Below are 22,807 nucleotides of genomic sequence, written 5' to 3' on the forward strand. Positions count from 1 at the left end.
ACTGGAAGGCCGCAATAAGATCTCCCGTGAGCCTTGTCTTCTCCAGGCTGAACAGCCCCAACTCTCAGCTTCTCCTCATAGGAGAGGTGTTCCAGCCCTCGGATCATCCTCGTGGCCTTCCTCTGGACACGCTCCAACAGGTCCATGTCTTTCTTATGTTGGGGACTCCAGAGCTGGATGCAGTACTCCGGGTGGGGTCTCACCAGAGTGGAGTAGAGGGGCAGAATCACCTCCCTTGACCTGCTGGACACACTTCTTCTGATGCAGCCCAGGATACGGTTGGCCTTCTGGGCTGCCATTTCACATTGCTGGCTCATGCTGAGCTTCTTGTCAATCAGCACGCCCAGGTCCTTCTCCTCAGGGCTGCTCTCCAGCCATTCCCTGCTGAGCCTGTAGTTGTGGTTGGGATTGCCCCGACCCAGATGTAGGACCCTGCACTTGGCCTTGTTGAACTGCATGAGGTTGGCTTGGGCCCACCTCTCCAGCCTGTCCAGGTCCCTCTGGATGGCATCCCTCCCCTCCAGCGTGTCTACCTCGCCAAACAGCTTGGTATCATCGGCAAACTTGCTGAGGGTGCACTCAACCCCACTGTACATGTCTGCAACAAAAATGTTGAGAATCCTCTTGTGAATTGCCCAGAAGAAAACTATTTGGCTTTGCCTGCAACTTCTTAAGTTCAATCTTTGTCACAAATATCATTCTGCTAAATGAGTTTCTTCCCTATTTTTTTCAAGAGATGTTTGTATTTATATTAATTATCTAATGATTTTTCTGATGGCTTAATTTTATCTGGTTTGTGTTTTGCATGCACACACATTTATCTTTTAGAACAGAGAACTACTTTCAAGGTAAGCTGCTGTAGGGGAACAAACGCTAAGTCATATATTGTCATTTTTCCTGTCTTCCTGAGAGTCATGTAAGTCATTATTTAGCAGAATTCCAAGGCATAGTTCTGCATATATATAGTTGGAGCCATAGCAGTTTCATAGTTAAGGTTACACTACAGTCTTTACTTGAAATGTAAGTGAGCCCTCTGCAACACATAGGAATAACACTCAGTGTCTTCCCTCAGCCTACAACACTCAGATCAGGAGTGTATCAACTGTTCTAAAATAAATTCTTCTTTTCTTGATAAGTTGGTCAGCATAAAGTCTGATTCAAAAGAATTGCTAATGTTTAGATGAACAGATAGGTCTTCCTTCCATGTACAGCATATGCAACTTTTTCCTCTTGATTCTTGTTTAAATGTAAAACTTATGTATTAAATTTTTAAATGAAAAGCTACTTAAAGGCAATTTCCATAGGAGATTGTGGCTGCTGAAATCTTCTTGTTTCTGCTTGCTAAGTCAGTTGACATCATCATTCAGTGATGCACAGCAAGGCGAGCAGATTCAGAGGTGTCAGTCCTGGAGTTCCTGTATATCTTTATATGTGGCCAGACTGCACCATTTCTTCATCCTTAGTGAATCTTATGCACCTGCTGTCTGCTTGCTTTCTTTTAACTCTGATCTTCAGACTTTCTGTTCCCCTCAGCAAAACTGTAAAATTAGTACTTTTATTTCACCTCTGTCTTATTTATAAAGCTGGATTTTTAATACTGGTACCACATGTCACATTGGAAAACACCATAAAATGGCTGTGTCTGCTTGGAAGGAGCCTTATCTAAACAAAGATCATACTTTCTCATGCAACTCTTGTTATCTTTAAACAGGAATCCTGCTGAGTCTACTAGGCAGATACACATCAGTTTTTCTCATGTGGACTGGACCGTAATATGTCCTCTGCTTTTTTCTTTCTTTTAATACAAGCCAATGAGTCTGTGTGGCTCTGATATCTATGAAACTTTGTTTAAAGTTTCGTGCTGGCTGGATAAACACTAGGTTGAGAAACTGCAAAGGTAGTTTCAGTGTAATGCATTACTTCAGAGGTAACATGCCAATCTCTTTTGCAAACATGAAGTAATTATGGGATTGAGTAATTTGAGGTGAGGATCGTGATCACCAAATCTCCCATCTGAGATGCTAGGCTGCACCTCTCCTACAAATACCAATGACGTATCAAACTCTCTCAGGCAGTTGTAGCGCTCATCACACCATTTCTAGTCTTGAGCAACACTCTTTGCTGTCCTGGATCAGTGTTGAGCATGGTTATTTCTACTGTTTGCATTCTTTATATCTCTTTTCTTTTGGATAAGACCAAAATATAGAACGTTGTTCTGCCTGAATAGATTGACCCATCCATCTCCTTTTGCCTGCTTGTTCCTATTTCTCAGCTATAAAAGAGCAGATGTAATGTATGAAGGGCCTAGAGGTTCTACCACAAAAAGCTTTGTTCAGAGACTTTCACTCTACTAAGAGAAAATAGTCTGAAGTGCAGAGGACAGCTGCTGCATTTCTCCATGTCAGCCAGGGAATTTTTGAGACCCGTTGTTTAAGTTTTGAGTCAGTTTTCCCAGGTCTTAAGACTTTATGAATAGGACTATCTTTTCTAAATATCAAGTCTTTAGGATTAAGTCTAATACTGCCAAAGAAACATGTGACCTACTTTTTATAAAGGGATTTCCATGGTTCCAAGACATCTTTTAATGGGGATTATTCAAAATCTTGCTCTGAATCTTTTCAGTTTCATCTCTGGGTGTTTTTTCCTTTTCCAAAAAAGGACCTCTTTGATTTTTGCTTGCTGAAAACTTTTGCGTATCAGACATACTAGGAAGAGAACCACCACTGGAGATGAGCATATCAGCACTATGCTGGAACTCAGAAGGCTGTACTAGACAAAAAGGAATCCATAAGGTGTATGGCCTCATTCCAAACTCACACGAGTTAACCTGTGCCTGCTGTAGTGTTTGCAGGAAGCAAGGTCAAATTAAGAAGGAAAATAATTAAATAACAAATTTTGCTTGACAGCTGCAAGGGTTGTAAGGCTTGAGGAACGTGGTTGTCAGAGTGCTGAGGAAATGCCTCTACCATCAGTTCCCTCATGAAATTGTTGGTGCTTAGCACCAGGAAAACTGGAATCATAATACATTTTCTTGTGAAGCTGTGGTGGTGGATGCCAGCTATATTTATGAAGAGACCTCTAGCCCTAAACTGCCAGACTGCAGAAGGAAGAGTGTTAAATTCTAATCTCTGATTTACAAGTCTGGCAATGCATACTATTCACATGGTGTGCGATTTGAATAATGATGTGTCTACTCCTGATCTCATTAACCCTGATTTAATCCAGGATCTTATTTCATTAATGCTTGCTAGCTTTCATACAACTGGTTACGCAAACAAACAAAACCCTAAAAATCCTGTAACGCTGTAACTATCTTTCCAGATAAATATTTTCATGAGCCCTTTGTTCTTCTTGAAAAAAGCCTTGGCTTGTCTGAGGAGACTCTTTTAAAACACCAATGCATCTTCAGGAATCTAAATTTTAATTTTACATGCAGTGGAATTACACAACGCTTGCCCTGTCTGTGTAGATGCAGTGGACTTCTCTGCATAACCTTTATAGCTTGTGCTGTAGAAGGTTGAGTAATTGGGTTGATTTAATAAGGTAGCATATATTTGAAGACAGGCCTATCAAAGACGAATAGCAATCTATGTAATTTGCCCAAATCTTTATATGGAACGGTTCTTCATTCTGTAATGTAGAATTATGTGATTAAAGACTTCTATAGGAATTTGTGTAATTTTTCCTGACTTGTTAATTGGAAATAAAAATGGGTCTTTAGACCATCAGCGGGGTTTTTTTTTCAGGTGTGGCTGAAATGAAAATTTTGAAATTCTGTGCAGCTGTATTTTTTCTATTTTGTACATTTTGGGTAGCACAGTGACATTCGTTCAGTTTTGATTTTTTTTTTTTTTTATTTCTTTTTTGCTGTACAACATATCATTTAGACAAGATGAATCTGTAAAAAAATATCTTTCACATGATTTTAAACAGAGAATGAAAGACACTGAATGAGTTGGTTAATGTTCTCATTAGAAAATCCTGCTGTTAAGGATCATCTGGTGCATGACAGGATTCTGCATAAAGGATTTATGCTACTTAGTCTCCCTCTGAACCTGTGTGTCACAGAGATAGTTTATCTGGTTATCTCTAACACATTACAATGTGTGATAATGTCTCTCATTGTTTTTTTTCTAAGAATGTATGTTGTCTCTTTTTCCATATTGGTCATCTACTTCAAATTGTATGGTTGTGAGAAGGAACAAAGAAAAAACCCTGGAAATTCATGGATTCAAGTAGTTTCTTGTGTATCTTATCAACTTCGCTTTACGTAATACACACAGAGCTTTCTATACTGACAGCAGAAATATTTCTATTACACAAAATATCCATTTATCACCCTCTAAAACTAGTCTGTTACAGCAGACCTTTTTCATATGCCCAAGTGCCTGTGGGGAGAAACTATTAACATGCTAAATTCTGGCGTATCCCACTCTGCTCAAAGAAATGAGGAATGACAATGCGTTTTCAAGCAAAATAATAACATTTCTAATAGTTGGATGGAAACAGAACCTTTGTGAGAAGAAACTTAATTCTATTAAAAAGTCAAATTGCTTGAATAATTTTACTCTGCTGGAGCTGGACTGAGGGGAAGCTGGTCAAGAAGCGCCTTTTGTGTCTCCCTGCAAGTACCTCACCACAGCACTTTCAGGTGTGTTTCTAAGCACCTGCACAGATGTGTGTGTACATGTATTGAGACGATTGGGCAGCTGAAACTGTACTGTGCTATTGCCAAACACAGGTGAAAGTCAGGAGATCCAACCCATGAAAGCCTGGCTGGCCATCCTGGTTATGGAGGTTAGAGAGGAGGAGGGGGAGGGCACCAGTTAAAGAGGTTGCCAAGCATCTTCCCCATGGCAATCCCTGCTGCAGCAGTGTCTCATGCCCTGAACCACACTACTCACATACATTGCTAAATATGTAAAGCAGAACAAATTCTCAGCCCCAGATTAAAACTTGGAAGGAGTGTGTGCTGCAGGGGTTCACTGGCGGGTGCTAGCAGACAGCTTGATGGCACTTCCAGTTCACCTGCAGGTTACAAAACCGGCTACACCTGTACAATTTCTTCTGTGCCTTGTGATTCTCTGTAAGGTTACAGAAATGCAAAGCCCTTATCAGGTCTGCAACTTGTCCACTTCAATTTTTAGAGTCTTTGGGTCACCATCTCCCAAGTGTCTTGTACATGGGTGGTGGGACTGTGTGCCCCAATTCTGATGACAAGGTGACAAGTTCTGTTTTCCTCACCTTTTTAATAAATTTATAACAAGCCTCTGCTTTTGTACTTCTCACCTACCGGGGGAACCTGTACATAAAGAATGCACTTGCTGTCTTTCAAAGGCTTCTTTAAAGGTGTCTTGTCACAGCGCTTACAAAATACTGATAAGTGATTATGCACCTGGCCCATGCTGATCACTTCTGGCTCTTCATACTTCCTGCCATCTGCTGTTTCTGTTGATCAGTTATACTTTTTCTTACACCTAGATTATAACATCTCAGAGAGAGATACTGTGATTTTGTTCTGCCACCATGGTGTGGGATCCATAGATGCTGTTAAAGTAGCTGCAAGAGAGGAGATCAGGAGCAGAGCATCAGGCCTGGACCACTCTCTCTTCCTCAGCATGCCAATGTTGGGATCAGGATTAATCGAGCGGCTTGGAATAGCATCCAGCACCCAGCATAGCATCTTTTTCCTATTTCCCTTTTTTTATTGTGCTAATTATCACTTTCAGCCTTGGTCTGTTAAGTGCATTAAGATGTAATGAATTGATTGTCCTGGTGGTAGTGAAGGTAATCGCTGCTGTAGCCAAGCATGTCTCTAAAACCCAACTGCAATGAGCAGAGGGTATATTCTTTTTCCCTGGTGACTTTCTCCGAGACAATTGGTGTTGTATATTTGATATGCATTTTTTAAAATGTGCTCCCCACTTTTCTTACTGATGTATTCCTTGCTGTTTCTCATAGTCTCTTTTTTTCTCCTCCTTTCTTTTATTCTTTTCTTTTCCTTTTTGATAATTTAACAAAAAAATGAAATAGTATAGGTGAATATAAGCTGTCTCCTTTTGAACTGAAGAACGAAGTCTGAGGCTAAGGCCATGGAACAAAGAGATTTTCTTGACCTAAATGGACACAGGAAAACTTGCTCGGGTTCATGTGGAACAGAGCTGAAAGATTACATAAGACTTAACAAATCTGAGAGTTTTATTAATTTTATTATAAAACATACACTTAGCTTTCTAAAAGCACAAGGCTTTCTACATATGCAAAAGTGAATATCCTATCCAGAAGACCTTTTATTATCAGAAGGATGTACAAAAGACAACAAAGCTGTATCAATAAAAGAAGAACATGGAGATTCTTTAAAAGAGGGGCTTCAGTTTGCTCTTGGTGTGTAGGAGAGGAACAGAGGAATTCAGTTGTGGCAGAGTGTGGCCTTCTTAGAGGTGTGGTAGGGAGAGCAGAGGTGCATGGGCATCACCAGCTGGGGTAAACGGAATGTTCAGACATGGATATCACGGAGAAGTTACGAGTAGTTTAAGCAGGAGCTGGTAGCACTGTGCCTCCAGTGGCACAGTATGTTTGCAGTTAATGTAGAATACACTGGATGTAGGAGTTAATTTTCTTTCCTAACTACTGTTGCTTTGTCAGTTCATAGTAATTTTGGTTTTTGCAACTTCTTTGCACTAAATTCCGACTATTCATTTTTTATGTGGATGTTTCCATGTGACCCCACATATTGTCCTAAATGTTTGAGGTATTGCCTCTATATTAAATTAACTTTATAAATAAAAATAATATTTAAATGCTGCAAGAACAATGCATATGACAGAAGGGCTGTTGGAGCCTTTACTTATGGCTACGTAATGAATTTATGAGTGTGCAGGCTAGGTTCTAGATGTGTAAGATAAATAGCTGAGCAGCGCCCTGACAGGAAGCTTTGCAGTGTTCATAAGGCCTTCCATCCGAGAAGCAAGGGCGGCACCACAGGTTTACCTGAGGAGCCATGCAGGCAGCACTTCTGGCTGTATGCGGATGGTGTTTGAGAGTTTATTTGCACTGAGAGAGAGAAAAACAGATTGCATCTTTTTTATGCAACATAACAAGAAAAAAAAAGGAGGGTAAGGCACATCAGAGCTTTCATCCTTAACGTGCTTTGTTCTGCATACTGCTACTGTTAGTGCTGGAATGGATACACTCTTCAGCATGTAAAACTTGGTGAACAAATAACGCTTTTCTCCATGAAGCCGTAAATCAGATAGAAGTCATGTGAGGCACAAAATAGACTTAATTTTGAAGGCTAGATACAGAACCCAAAGAACTCTTTGAGACAGGCTTGGGATAACTTTGGATAAGCTGATAGTGAAAGGGAGAGAGGATGTGGAATCCTGTTGTAGTGATACAAAACCAAAACTTCTGTCATGAGCTCAGATGAAGTGCGCAATAGCAGTATGGGATATATGCAGCTGTTAGAAGCTGGGGTTCACTGCTAGGGAAGCTCAATCTCCAAGCTGTCCTTCCCACTCTATGGGCTGACAGAGCCACTAAGTCTCTTCTGTCATGACAAGCTAATGGAGAGATCTCAGTCTTGATCGTGGTGCTTGAAGGTCCCAAGTTCTGCCTCTGTGTCTTGGAGCTGGTACTGCCCTAGAAAAGAGAAGCCAAAGACTAGTGAATCTCAAGTGATGCAGAAGGCAGGAAAATAAAAGCTAGGTGGTTTCTTTATTGTGTTTGAAACGTTGTCATTTTGCTTTTTATGGAGTTAAAGGCTGGTGCTATGAAGGCATACAGGATTTTAGTGCTGCTGCCATCTTTCTGGTTGAAAATAATTTTCACATTGATGCTAGTTCAGTTGCTGGGAAGGTTTGTTCCAACCTTACTGCTGGATACGTTGTTTATTTCATAGTAGAACTAAAAGAGTCTTGACAATATCAGAATTGCATTTATATCTAAGCACATTTATAATTATTCAATAACTCTTAACTAGTTTTAGTGAAAACGTCACAGGAAATGACTCAGGCTGACTAAATATTGCATTGATGTACTCTGCAGCAGAGTTATATTTTGAGGTTTTAATATAAATGGGTGATTGAATTCATATATTGTTTGAAGTTGCAGACTTCTTTTTTCAGGAGATGATGGTGGCAGTTGTCTCTTGACATGTAAAGTACATTTTTTGAGAAAAGAGATTAAAAGAAAAGCATTCTGTAGCTCAGAGGGGTCAAAACGCTCCTGACATTTCCATTGTCATCTTTTCATAATTCAAATGTGCCGCATGGTTTCCCCCTGGCTGCATATGATTCTGAGTTCTTATTCCTGCTCCTGTATTTGGCTTCAAGCATTGTACAGGCTGTAGATTTTTGAATTGTGAAAGCCTCATTATTTCTCAGCTTTTAACTCTTTCAGTATGCTTGTGTTTTTCAAAAAGCTATGATTTTGATTAAACCTCTTGCTTCCAGTATGTAAAAACTGTTTTTCCCTTTGCACATGGAAGGCATAGATAAATCACCTTGTAGTATGATCGTGATTTTTCTGATGATTTCTCATGGCTCCCAAGTGTTGGCTGGGGCAGTTCATACCTGCAGCAGCACAGAATAGCATTTCATTGCATTTACAGTCATGGAAAGGGTTGCAGCAATTTCCTCAAATGTTTTCAGCTGAATTTCCTGTAAAGGTCAGAACTGCTAGAATAAAAAAATCTTGAAACTTTGTTGTAGTGAAAATGGCAGAAGTTCTTGTACCTTCCTTCAGACTTGGTAACAGATACAAACTGCAACTTTTGTGGCTGACCTAATTCAAGCATTTGCTATAAATGAAAGGAAACTTTTTGATAGGTGAACAGAAACTTCGGCATGTAGACACACAGATAGAACAGACTTTTTCCTTGAAATGTAATGAATGATGAAATGCTGAAAAAAGCTAGGTCTTGCAAACAACAGCAGAAAAATGGCAGGTGAGCCAAAGACTTTTCTCTTTGAAAACCATTAACCACTCTATTTGTCTCTCTCCAGCTTGACAATACAGGTGTCATGTCAATGAGTAGCAGTTTTTGACTTAAAAAAGAGGAAAGATACTAAATTTCTAGATTTTATAGGTTGAAGTAGCCATTTAATAGGGTACAGGTGCACTTGGATATGTTGTGTTTTGCTATGTGATGGAGTTTCATCCTGCTATATAATTTGTTATTAGTTAATATTTTGTCACATTGTAAAGCTCACAAGCTTACGGGAAATGTCTTCCAAATTTTCTGTGACTCATGCTGATGTAGGATTGGATTAGAGAAGATGCAAATAAAAACAGCTGGAGTATTGTCTAGGATTTTGCGTTTCTTTGGAGAAACCATATTTCAAAGTTTGCTAGAAGAAAATAATCTTTTCATGGTGATTTGGCTGTTGGCATCTATGCAGTATGGTTGAAGCCTCGTTACAAAAAACTCAATATTTTTTAGGTAGTAAAAGGGTTTAAAAAGTATAAAGGGCCCCCAGAGTATTCTAAAATATGTTTAGGTTCTCATAATATCTTTGAAATTGTAATATTTCATCAATTCAGGCTTAAAGGTTTTTTTTAAAGTTCACGGTGACTTTTTTGCAGAATTTCTCAAGTAAGAACTTCCCAGTAAGAACTGCTTATCATACTGGAATCACTCTAAAACCCACATACACAGGAGGTGGAAGCTGTCTTAAAATTTGCGGTGTCAAGAGGGCCTGGGTTAGATTTAGTGGTTGAAATGTGAGGTCATTTACTTAAGGGCTGGGTTCCGGATACATAGCCCCTTGAAAATGATCTGCCAATAACCTGCAATTATCTTCATGTGAGCTAGGAAAAAATGCAGCATTTTGATCCATGAAATTTATACTGGGTACCATCCCAAAATCAAGTATCAAATAGTACCAAAGATGAGTCCAGGCTGAGTACTGTCACCACAGGGATTCCTAGCAAAGGTGCTGACACTGTGTCCTTCTAAGGAGACTCAGCATGCCGCAGATGTCCCACAGTACCTGTCCAGTCCTCCTTGGCCTACTCAAGGGCAGACTGGTCCACAGTGAGCAGTGGTTGTATCTAATCAGAGTGTGAGTGTATTTGCTGTAGTTGAAATACCACCAGAAACCAGTGCAAGAATCCTAGACAGGAGGTACACTGAAGTCCTTGCTGGGCAGACAGCTAATTCTAGGTTGATTTCCCCCCCAACCCCGGTATTTTAGAGCAGTATAATATAGTAAAGTCTCTTACCTTTCTTGTTTCTGCTCTCTTTTCATACATAAGCTGCTTCTTCAAGAAAAGTAGTCCCTGAGCTCACAACTGGATTATTAGCTTCTGCTCATCCTCCATTCGCATTTACATTCAGCTGTTCTTGAACTACCTATGGCAGACTGGGGACTTCCTAACTCCCACTTGCCCTAAGTGAAAGTTTGCTTTCTACTTCTTTGTGTACGTGGAGTTTGTTTTTTAAAAGAGATAATATATACAAACTTCAACTTGAAACCAAAACGAGAAATGGATTTTGCAATACACAGGGGAAAGTTCTCAGAAGCCAACTTTGGTACACATGGCTTTGGAAGCTCGTTTGCCTGCCCTTTCCTCACATGGTAGGCTTCTGCTGCACACAAATCTAGAATGAAGGGGTTATGTAGAGAGATTTCTATTACCATTACTGATGGAGCAGCAAGCTTTTAGGGCCATTATAGTTGCATCATTTGCCCAATATGCAAGATAGTCATGTTCAGTGTATTTTCTGCAGTGAAATTAAGTGAGCTGGCTTGGTATACCTATGTGGCCAGAGTTGTTTGTGTTTGTTTTCACAACATTTTTCAAGCAAAACTGCAGTTTTCAGTAGGGCATTGTAGTCTTTTAGAGTAATAACATATTTATTTACAGCAGGTAAGAATGGGGATAGATATAAAGGGCTATATTTCTGAATTTAACAGCACTAGGGTCCCATTCTTTGTCCTGAGGATAAGAGGCATAGCTCAACTCTCATGGCAAAAACCTCTATCCTGACCTTCCTCTACAGCCTCTCCTCTTCCATGTTGGGAACAGCCTGTATCCTGGGTTATTTGCTGAGCCATGCCCAGGCACCACATGAGCAAGGGCTAGGCCATGTGGTCCTAGATCTGTTTGGGCCACAGCTGGAGAAAAAGTCCTAAAATCATAAGGTTGCCAAGGGTGACCACTATAGAAGAGAAGGCAGCGCAGATGCAGAAAGAAAATACTAGAGAGAGAGTTGAGGACAGAGGATGTAATGTTGGCTAAAGCTTGCCAGAGGCTGCAGTGGTGAGGCTTAAGGTGTGCAGATTTTGTTTGGTTTTATGTTTTTAAGTCTTGTGCCATAGATTAAGACAGAATTGAAAAGGCGCTCAAATGGCTTAAAGCTGGCATAACTGCTCTGCTTCAGAATGTGTGCTGAGCCACTTAAAGATGGGCTTCCCATAGGGTATTGCCAAGTATGTTTCTGATAAGATTTTGGCTTAGTAGGACTGGCTTGGCTTTTGCTTGATTTTTTTAACTATTTAGAGAATTCTCCACTTTTCCTTTCAGTTCCCTGCTGAATCTGTAATATGCTGCTGGGGTTGATCACATGTCATGTTACTGTGGGCAGTAGCTATGAAAAATTATGATGCTTCTCATGAGCATCAAGGGAAACAGTGATAAAAAAGTAGCCCAAACCAGTACTACAAAGGTAGAAAAAAAGCACTCCTTAGACGATTTTTGTGGCTGCAAGGTGCTGTACCTTCTATATGAATTTTGGCTTAGTGGACACTCAGCATGTGTGTCTGTCTTTTTCCCATGAATTGTGGATGAAAAAGGAAATGTAAGACCTCCCACCCTCCAAACACATGCCAGTGTTTGGGAGTTGGCATGTTGTATTCCTGTTGATTTTTTCAGGAGCTAAACAAGACTACCTCAAAAAGCTGTCAGCAGCAGCAAAGGCACCAGAGTCATTCATCTGCAGATTTGAGGGTGCAGCACTGTTTTCTCTTATAGCAGACAATTATCTCTGTCAATTTTGAAGTTGCAGATAGGTTTTTAAAAATAAAAAAACATTGAACTGCTGTTTCAAAATTTGAGAGTTGAGGATTTAATTACATTCTGACATAAAGAATGGAAAATAACACACTGATGACACACAGGAAGCAAGTTCTGGCAAGATGGGGTCTTCTGTAGGCTGTTGTCTTGTGGTCCTGTTCACATGAGAGCGTTGTTTGACTCACAAATTCTTTTTAAACTGTAGAGAATTTTTTAAATATACAATGAGTTTGTCACCTACAGCTGCAAAATAAATTTAAAGTTTCGCTACAACAAGCTCTGTGTGGATGCATTTATTATATATTTTAATTTTTACGGATGTGAAAAAAAAAAAGCTGGTGGAATAATGTATGCATTAGTCTAATCCATTTTTTTTAGAAAGTGATATAATGTTTTCTTCTAAATGCACACAGTGTTCTTAAATTATCCTGTGGTTCACTTTTATACAAGAACTGTGTGCAATATTTCTTCTTCTAACAGCAATAGCATCTATCACACAGATGCATTCACCTTTCATATACATATTTATTCACATTTGTTATTGCAGTTATGATGGTTACTGTGATGAGTTGGTTTTTAGATACGATTTTAGGTACTATTTTACCTGTGTGATGGCACTAGATAAAAGATTCATTGTACCCTCAGTTGGCAGCAGTTTATAAAACTTTTATCTCTGCTAATGGAATACTGTTACACAGTAAATGCCTTGTGCAGATACAGAAGACTGTATTAACGTTGTGTAGCTAATAGTTCAACTTTGAAATACCAGTTAGACTGGGGACATTGAATGTTAAAAAACAATTATGAAATTCAGGTTTAAAGTGCATTATACAGAGAGACTTGAAAATTCTTGTTTTGGTTGATGCTGTTCTCAGATAACAGCTTCAGAAACTTCAAATAGAAATTTGCTTTCTATGGTTTAGTGCTCGTGTCTGATATGCTGGAAACCTAACTAAGATCTACAGTATTTCCTGTTTATGGTACAGTGCTGTGGGATGGTGGAGGTTGCTGCTGCACTGGGATGTAGAAGAGAGCAGTGAATGTATGAGTTGAAAGGGAGGAGGAGAGGTAGAAGCTTTTTACCTTCGGGTTTGTCCGAAGCCATTACCTGTCCCCAATGCCTGCTGAATGTAGATTGTGTCAGATTAGCAGATGACACCAAATCGGGGCTGGGGGAGCACAGTTGACATGCTTGAAGGCACCGGCTGCTGTTTTGAAGGACGCAGAAGCTTATGAAATCCAGCAAGGTCAAATGCCAGTTCCCGTCCCTGGGAAGGTGGAATTGCTGATATACGTACAGGCTGGGGCCTGATAGGTTTGGGAGCAGCTACGCTGAAAAGCATCTGGTGGGCAGCATGCTGGAAATGAGCTAGTCATATACCCTGGCATCAAACACAGCCAAGAGCATCCTGGGCTGCATTAATAGCCTGCATGTTGAGAGAAGTGATAATCCTTCTTTGTCTGGAACTCATTAGTCCGCATCCAGAATACAGTATCCCATTTTGAGTCCAACAGTAGAAGAAAGACATTGATACAGTGGAGAAAGTTCTGTGGCTGTGGGAGCTGGAGCACATGCCATGTGAGGAGATGTTGAGGGAGGTGGTCTTGCTCAGCTTAGAGAAGAGACAGCTTTGGGGGGACCTTCCAATACACACAGGGGAGGTTATCCCGAAGACAGATCTGGGCCTTTCACAGTGGTGCCTGTTGGGAAGGACAGGAAAGAGGACACTGGACTTGAAAAGAAAGTTCTAGTCCGGGTATAAGGAAAATTTTTGGTCACTATAAGGGCAGTCAAGCCATGGAGCATGTTGCTCATGAGGTTGTGCCCTTTCTATCCTTGGAGGTTTTCAAGACCCAACGGGGCAAGACCTTGAACAGCCTGGTGTGACCCTACAGGTGGCCCTGCTTTGAGCCAGAGATTGGGAGTAGAGAGCTGCTGAGGTCCCTCCCAGCCAGAGTGGCTCTGCGATTCTGACCTAGGGCAAAACTTAATTTATTTTTTCCTTATTTTTTGGTACATGATTATAAGCCGTTTGTTCAGCCTTTTTGGTGCATCAGTTACCTGTCTATAAGGTGGAGGTAACACTAATTGTCTGCCTCAGTGGTATTGCAAGATAAGATGTATGAAAGGCTATGATATATTGGATGCTTTGGCAAAGTAGGTATAGACAACTAAGCAGGTAGGCTTTTCAAGTCTGCCTGCGATGCTGATAGAGGGGTATTGTGCATCTTATCAAGCACTAACTGTGAAGTCTTAAGAAGCTGGTTTTTTGTGGGTTTACTTTTATGAAACACCACCATATATCTTTGCCTGTGTGCTTGCAAAGACGTTGATCACCTTAAAAGGTAAGTCAGCTGCAAAATATGTTAGCGTTAGCAACGGCTCTGACAGCAGGCTCGCTATATGCTTCTGCCAATTATGGTAACATTTGTCATATTTTCCTAGTTAATAATTTTCTTCCTACTATAGTTGTTGTTTCTGTGGGCTTCTCGACAGAGGGGAAGCAGACTTAGCTGCTTTTACATCAAGAGCACTGAACCCGGTTCTGTCCTGTGCGTCAAATCTACAGCTAATTGATTGATAAATGGAGAAGTCTTTTGGTTTTGTTTGTTTGTTTGTTTGTTTTTCCCACACACCTTTCAGCTTTGGTGATCTTTAGTAAGGGATTTGCAAAGCTGTCCTACATTTTTCACACATAAATAAGGAATTGACCTCCTTTAGAAAGAAAAAAAAAGTATTGATTGGAAGAGTTACTTAAAATTACTTTCATTTTGTTGCATTTCAATTTATAAAGATTCTTTGAGGTAGCATTAGAATAGGCAGGGGTTTAGACATAGAAGTTTTAAGAATTCTTAGAAGCTGGATATTTAGAATATTCTGTAATACCTTTTTTTAACTGTTTCTTCTTTTCCTTCTCCCTCTCCACCCACCTTTTCTTCTGCAGGAAATAAAGAAGGACATGAAGAAAGAAAATACTGCCAACAAACCACCAGAGAAGCCTATAAATGAAGTTTCCAATGGAAGCCCTTTACTGTTGTCTGAGACAATTATTAGAACCAACAAAAAAGGTATAGTATATGGAAGCTTAAATGCAGCTTAAATCGGACCTTTAAAAGAACAAAATGTAAACCTTCCTTGTTTCTATAAATAAAGCTAGTGTCTATTTAACTGTAAAAGCATATCAGGAATAATAATAAAAAATATATCTCATTGTCTGCTTAGGCTGGCGTATGGATGCATGTATTATGTCTAATATTTCCACATTAATTTCCACAGACATCCCTTTCTTCTTAAAGAAATCCTTTCTAGATACATTTAATTAAGGAAAGCTGTATGAAAAGATTACTAAAGCTTATTAAAGTAAGGAACTGACAGCTTGCATATACGGAGGTTTTTGCATAGTGATGTCAGTCCACATTCATGTATTCGTGTTCTATCTGGGACAGAGACTGGTTACTGACAAAAGAACTTAAAAAAAAAAAGAAAGAAAAAAAAAGTGGAAAACATAAAACTTAACGCATTAGTTTCCTGGGAAGTGTCTGTCACTGTCTTCTGTTTCAGACTGGAATGTGTGCTCTCCACATCTGGCTTGACTCCCAATGGGGATTCCTATGTATGGTTTTGAGTTGCTAAAATCAAAGCCTCCAGATCTTCTGTTTATTTCCCTAGCTCCCAGTCTTGCTCTCAGAAATATCAGAACAAAACAAAAAATTGGCAATATAAAAGCTGGATTTTTCTTTAGGTTATGTTTATGCTCATGTTTGTTAGTGGGAAGACAGCTGGCTATGTGCAAGAGATGGGCTATATTTTTTCATGGACAATTCACTGGACAGTTTCTTGCTTGATGCCTTTTACTGCTGTCATTGATCATGTAATGTAATTTCCATTTTGGCATGTCTTCTATACTGGTAGGACTATGCATATAGAAATTTCCTCTTCCATATTATCAGCGAATATTGTATTTGAGATGGCAGTCTCTCACACTTAAGGTTTGCAACTGCAAGTTAGGAAGACTTAATAATTTCTGCAAAATGTATGACTTCCTTTAAAATGGGAGCGGGAGTAATCTCCACCTCTTTTGCAATAAGTGATGTCCTCTGAAAGAAAAAATTGGAAATCAATCTCAGAAAGCTTTGCGTTTGTAATGTCATCTTGAATCTGGAAACACATCCAACATTTCTGGTTTGGGTCATAGGTTTTTCAAGCAACAGCAGAATTAAATTACCAAGAATTATTCTTTTTCATGGCTGCTATACAGAACCATATGAGTAGTTGGGAAATTATCTAGGGACCAAGTCTGTTCCATATTGCTTCAGCTGCTATTTGGAGAAGGCTAATAGCTGCAGCAGATGCAGAGATTCAGTTCAGTCACAAGGGGATAACACTCCAAATATGATACTTAGAGCACAGGCTTTCTCCTCCTCTTTCTTCTCTCTGGCTCGGAAGCTTTAAAGGATTCAGGAGATAAAGAAGTTCTCTTTTTCGGTCTGTAGCTGGAGAATACAAGACTTCATATTTATTGAACAGAGAGGAGCAACGACTAACACAAAGATCTGTAGCTTGAAGGAAAGAGATTAGGTTTAGATATTGCAGATTTCACATTAGGATGTTATTGCATTGGATTTCATTGGTGGGGATTGCATTTCTCATGGTTACTTCTACATAGTGTCAGGGTTAGTAAATTTTTCATTTTGGCTGCTTTCCCACAGCTGTTTCAATTGCTGCAGAGCAAGCAGAGCAACTAAGGATGCATAGAGCATAACAAGGGCAAGAGGGCTTCACCTCTTTTTTTCTGGGGTCAGTTTGAGCATGGTGCCAAAGTAGCCTTGTTTAAGTGAGGACAGCTGAGGAAGTAATTACTGTTGTGTTCAGTAATAAAGAGTCTTCTAACATCTGTGTGGCAAATCTCTGTGTGAAAAGTGTTGCAATATTTTACTGAAGAGGGAGCCCTAGATGCCACAAGGATTATTTTCTTCAAGTGTTCTTGTGCTATGATTTTTATTAAACCCTACCTCAATCTGTTTACTCATCACAGAATGTGACCTGACCTGAAAAAGGGTACTTTTTTTTTTCCTCGTTGTTGTTAGGAAGTGAGGAAGAGAGGGATGCATCTAAAGGTCTTTAGCCACTGTTCAGCAGTAAAAATAGTAGGCAATATTATTTATTTGCTTGGGCGATGCAATCTTGCTACTTGGAGCTTCAGAGCAGATCCAGCAACATAGGAGTGAAGCATTCTGTGACGGTGCATTGTTTCTATTACCACGATGATACTAAGTGCTTTTCTAGTGCTGTGTTGTTACATTGTATAGCTTTACTACTTAACTTGGTTGGCCTAATTTAAGTGGCAACAATTTATCAGGCATTTACATTTTGAGCAGAAGAATCTTGGCCTTTTCCGTGTCTGGCTTGTAAAGAGTTTTTCCTTGAGGAATATTGACAAGTGTCCAACAGTGGTATTCAAGGAAAATAGCTAAATTATTTGTAAGAAACATCTAAGTAGTTAAGAGGAAAAGAATGGATTTCTGAACAAAAAAGATATTTAGGATCCAAATTTATATCTTGTTTGTTCATGTTAATTATTTCTAAGCACTTTATTGAGGTTAGAGGTTCTTATAATAAAATCAGTGTAAATTGAAATGCCTCTTGTAAAGGCTTATTTCATCAAATAAGTAATGGGCATTACTACTTTGGATTACAGATGTAATCTAGGAACAATTTAAAGTTGGTGTAACACCACCGATAGTAGCCTACCTGGGTTAGTACTTTTGTTACATAGTGAGGGTGACAACTGATTGTGGTATTATTAGTTGTAGGTCACCATCTGTGAATCATTTAGGTTTTTGTTATAAAGACTATGAGAAGTTGGAAGGATTTGATTTTGTCTGCTTTTCACTGGGGGCAGTAGAAATGGAACGTTTCTCATCCTTTAGTGCTTCTTGCTGACCACAAGTACTAGTGACCTAATGGAAACAAATGGTAGAAATGACTGCTGTGGTGGACACTATTTAGGAAAATGTTACACTTCGTAGAATCATAGAATGGTTTGGGTTGGAAGTTAGCTTTTTGACTGAGTGGGTCAGTCAGTGCCCCCTGCCACGGGCACTCCCACACCTCCCACTAGACCAGGTTGCTCAAAGCCCCATCCAACCTGGCCTTGAACACTTCCAGGAATCAAGTGTCCACAACTTCCCTGGGCAACCTGTTCCAGTGTCTCACCACCTTCAGAGTGAAAAATTTCTTCCTAATATCTAATCTAAATCTCTCCGCTTTCAATTTAAAACCGTTACCCCTCATCCTATCGCTACACTCCCTGATAAAGAGTCCCTCCCCATCTCTCATGTAGGCCCCCTTTAGGTACTGGAAGGCTGTTATAAGGTCTCCCCAGAGCCTTCTCTTCTCCAGGCAGAACAAACCCCTTTTTGAGAGTTAATATTTATAGGTATTTCCTCTCTTTACAGGGTTGTAAGTATAATCTAGAAGTTCGGGCTACACCTAAGAAATAATGGGTTTATTTTCTAGGTCTGCCACAGAGTTGCTGTGTAACTTTTGCTAAATCACTTAAACTCTGTTGGCCAAATTACCACACTTTAATTTCCAAGGTCGGGTATCTTAATACATATTGATTTTCAGATAGGCAAGGGTTTTTTTTTTTTCCCTATTCATTGCAGTGGCATATCCAAATTTATTCGTAACTTCCAAGTATTTCAGGTGTCTCCGCCTCAGGCTGGCTATTGGCAAAACCTAGGTTTATACCTATTTCATAAAGATGTTGAGATCTGTTATAGCATGGTAGTGATGACAGTTACCATCTAGGGAACAGAACATTCTAGTATAGCATTCCAGTGAGTTCACGCTTCACCTCTGAAAGGCTCAAAAAAGGACCATTTGCAGTTGTGTAAAGATGGGGTTAGAGAAATAGAAAGTCCTTGTGTGTTCCCTGACAGTTTCCTGGGCTGCAGCAGCTCTAGGCTAGTTTTGATGGGTGCTTCAGGTGCTGCATTATTTAGGGAAGAAGGCTGTGACACTGAATGACCTGTCTGAAGCTGTATGAATGTCAGCTGTGGTTGGCTTGCATATCCTTTGCCAGAACCTGGGAGGGATCATTCTTTTGCTTCTTCCTGCAGTTCATATGCCAAGAAAATTCTTTCCTTGCCAGGTGTGGGTCTTTTAGTGTATCATTTCACTGCTCCAGAATTTTTGGTTGGCATATGGAACTATTGTTCTAAAACTTCTGTAAAGCTGACTTCAAAAAAAAAAAAAAAATATCCTTTTTTCTATTTAGAATTGGCATTGTTGCACCCTGGTAATAACAGATTGGGAAAACCTTTTCTTCCCTGAGAACATTTTCAGATTGTTTTTAAAAATCAAAATTATTGCTATTGTTACTATTATTTAATAACGTAAGAGAATTACAGTCAGGTCTTGAAACAGGAAAACACTGAAAGAGAGAGAGATAGATATATTTTTAAAAATGCTTTTCCAACATGGTGAAATTCCATCTTTTGTAAAAGTTTTCTTTCAAAATCTAAAAACAGATCCGAAGTTGTGCAACTGTTTCAGATCTGTCATAAATCCAGTACGATCTCCATCCAGGTATAAAGGGACATAATGGGAACTTGTATGCAATGAGCTCAACTGTTCAGTGGCAATGGATTGTTCTAGAATACTTTTGTTCTGATTTTTGAGTATCCTATTCATTGCACTATTTTGTGTATCTGGAAATAGGAGCCCACTTGCATAGGCCAAATTGCAAAACTAGAATTGATAGGCTGTATTTTGTAAGTAAACTAACAACCATGATTATACAAGTAAAAATATTTGAGGAAAAGATATATTGCCTTGCCAGATGTATTTGTTTTATATAAACTGTAAATGCAGCCTGCAACGAGGTTATTCAAGCCAGCAAATCTGGAACAGCTCATCATGTGTTACATGATCTTAATCAGAGACAAACATTGAAAGCAAGGAAATGTTTTTTCTAGTTCTCTTGAGAATTATTTATTTTACCTTCCAGCCTACATTTAAATAATAGAGAGATTTGCATCCTTCCTAAAAGGGAGAGTTTTGTGAAAGTAGGTTTGATGATATAATAGGTTTATATTAAGAATAAATAACAAGTCTGTTGTATGCAAAGCTGAGATTTAAGTCTATTTTTATAAATTAGAGAAATGAGAAAAGTATTTTGCAAGAAAATTGCTTCATCATTTGGTTCAATAGTTTTATGATTATTTGGATACAAAAAGACACCCCATTTATTAAAAAGTCAAGCTGATCACATGTGAGTGTGTTGACTCTGAGTTTTATATTAAATAATGTATTTAAGTTATGATTCTGATTATATTTTTCAACAGAAAGGCAAATTCCTTCATATGACTTCCTTCATAAAATCTTTTATTACTAAACCTAGTGCAAACGACTGCCTTTGTCATGTGCCAGTCGTGTTTGATGAGGTGTCTGACCCTCAGTATGCTCAGCTTTGGTTTTCCTTTCAAACACAGGAAGTTTGAAGGCATTAATTTGTCTTTTGGTTGGATTATCTTTCTGCTGTTTATTCATTCAGGCCTTCTCTGCAGACAGGCTTTGGTGTTCCCTTGCAAATACTGCCAACTTCAGAGAATTTATAGCTAGCATGAAAAAAAAATCCTTTTCATTTTTAAGATCAGCTAATTGGTGTATAATCAGTATACAGTTTACACAAATATATACGAGAACATACTTCTCAGCCTGTTAAGGTTAAAATATGCATACAACATATGACACAAACCCAAAATGAGACATAAAAAATTAATGGCACAGGAAACTCGAATTCAGCAAAATATTTATTCTTCGAGTTTAAATACCATATCCACATATGCATAAGTAGTGTCTCAGATAATACACATTTCCTTTAACAGTACTGTTTCTTGAAAAGAAATACTTGCATAATTTTTACCCTCAGGTAAGCTACTCTGTACTGAAAGGCACTGCTTTCAGTTCAGAGAGGCAGGAAAGGACACTGGTCTGTGCTGGACCTGTGGGTGGCAGCCAGAAAGAAACTTGGGGTGTGTATGTGGTGTGTGTGATCTGTAGTGTTTTCACAATTTTTTTCTGGAATCAGGCGAGAAAGACTCTATCCCATGCTAGAGGAAAGAGCTCTGCTTAGTAAGTTCCCTCTCGGTTATTCAAAACAGTACATAATATTATACATGCAGCCTGTAGAGGATACATGGAAAAATGATGATTTTCCCTAGCATTTTAGTTTCATAATTCTTTTCTTCTGATGAAAAATAATTCTCAATAGTGAAAGTGAGGAGACACTTAATGTGCATGGAATATAGCTAATTACAGAGCTGATGAATAAGGTGCGTTCAGATGAGCGATAGTTGTCTAATGTGTGAACATCCTTCCTTGCGTCATGGGGCTATGCTTTTGGATTCGATATCCTTTTATGGACATAAATTTATATAGCAAGCGAAATCATAAAACAGGGCAATTTAAAATTATTGCATTATCTGTCCGATGCCATAAAATGAGTTTTGTTCTTTTGGGCTTTCTTTTGTGGTTGTAACTATACAGTGAAATCTGCCTAAAACAGGCTTATCCTGTAGAACAGGAATACAGAGATGGGTGTTACCGTTGTTCTAAATTTGAGATTAATCTGTTGACCATTGACCTGATTTTTTTATTTTTATTTTTTTTTGTCCAGAAGAAAGATCTCAATGCTGTCTTCTTGGCAACACTGGAATGGGTCCTCACTCATTCTTTTCAAGCAGGTTTTGTTTATGAGTCCTATTTAAATAATGACTTAATGTATTTAAAATCTGAACTTTTTTCTTTGTCATGGTTATTTGCTGCCCTGGTTTTCAGTGAAGGTTCAATTATATATCCAGATTCTAACAGCTTATTCCAGTGAGATAATTTCTTTTCCTGTTGTTTATTGTGTGGTGATGCCCCATCTTCTTTTTAACCTCAGTGCCTACCCTTTCTTTTCAATTACTCCTTCCTGGCATTCTGCAAAATGCACAAATGCTAAGCCCCGGTGTACCTTCTGCAGTTTTGCATAGTTGGATCCAACCACGATCCTAGTGACTATCATGAGGCTCTGTGCAGGAGCAGCCCGTAGAAGTCAGTTGTAGAAATCCCTCTTGGTTTGAATTGTAATTCCAAGTTAATTCCATCCTCTGGGCATCTTCTGTTTGCCTAGGTGGCTGTCTTCTTGTGTGTCATATGTTTAGCTCTAGGAATCCCATTTATGGACTATGCTGTAAAAACACCGAACAAAAATACAGCCACTGCATCAAGGAGCTAACTATGTATACACCCATGGTTGTGTATGTATATATATGTGTGTATATATATGTATGAAGCAAGGTAATAGATAACTCAGAAAACAAAGAATTCAAGGGAAGATGCATTATTTGGATGATTGCTAGCAGGTTAACTTTCCAGGTTTCTTGCAAACAGAGGACACTTGTTTTCATGAAAGATTTAAATCTGGATCTGCATCTGGAAATTGGAGGACAGTATGGCGAAAATTGTGACAAGGTTTGGTTTACAATGTAACAGGCACTGTTGTATGCTGATGCTCAGGACAGAGAAGAGGCAGAAGATGACATTTTCATATAGAGTCTGAAGAGAGGTGGGACAGCAGTCACTGATCAGCATTCTCAGTGACTTACAGATGAAAACAGAGGGAGGTAGTTATGGAGGCAAGTGAGGGCATGAGTTAGGTTTTTTGGTTAGGTTATTTTTTTATTTAAAGTTAGATCAAGAAGTATATTTGTATCAATGGAAAAGCAGAGATAAGTG

At 39.1% G+C, this 22,807-nt stretch overlaps 1 protein-coding gene across 1 annotated transcript in view; it reads left to right on the forward strand.

Moving 5' to 3' along the window:
• The window catches only part of LOC104294849 (SH3 domain-containing kinase-binding protein 1-like), a gene marked incomplete at its 3' end in the record, with an annotated part of 200,492 nt that overhangs the window by 54,152 nt on the left and 123,533 nt on the right, over positions 1–22,807 (forward strand). Inside the window, exon 3 of the mRNA XM_009894511.1 lies at positions 14,964–15,087. Within this exon, the coding sequence (XP_009892813.1) occupies positions 14,979–15,087 (109 nt within the window). The remainder of the gene's footprint in view (positions 1–14,963; positions 15,088–22,807) is intronic.

The sequence above is a fragment of the Charadrius vociferus genome, unplaced genomic scaffold (assembly GCF_000708025.1).
Source record: "Charadrius vociferus isolate BGI_N301 unplaced genomic scaffold, ASM70802v2 scaffold770, whole genome shotgun sequence".
Lineage (NCBI taxonomy): Eukaryota > Metazoa > Chordata > Aves > Charadriiformes > Charadriidae > Charadrius > Charadrius vociferus.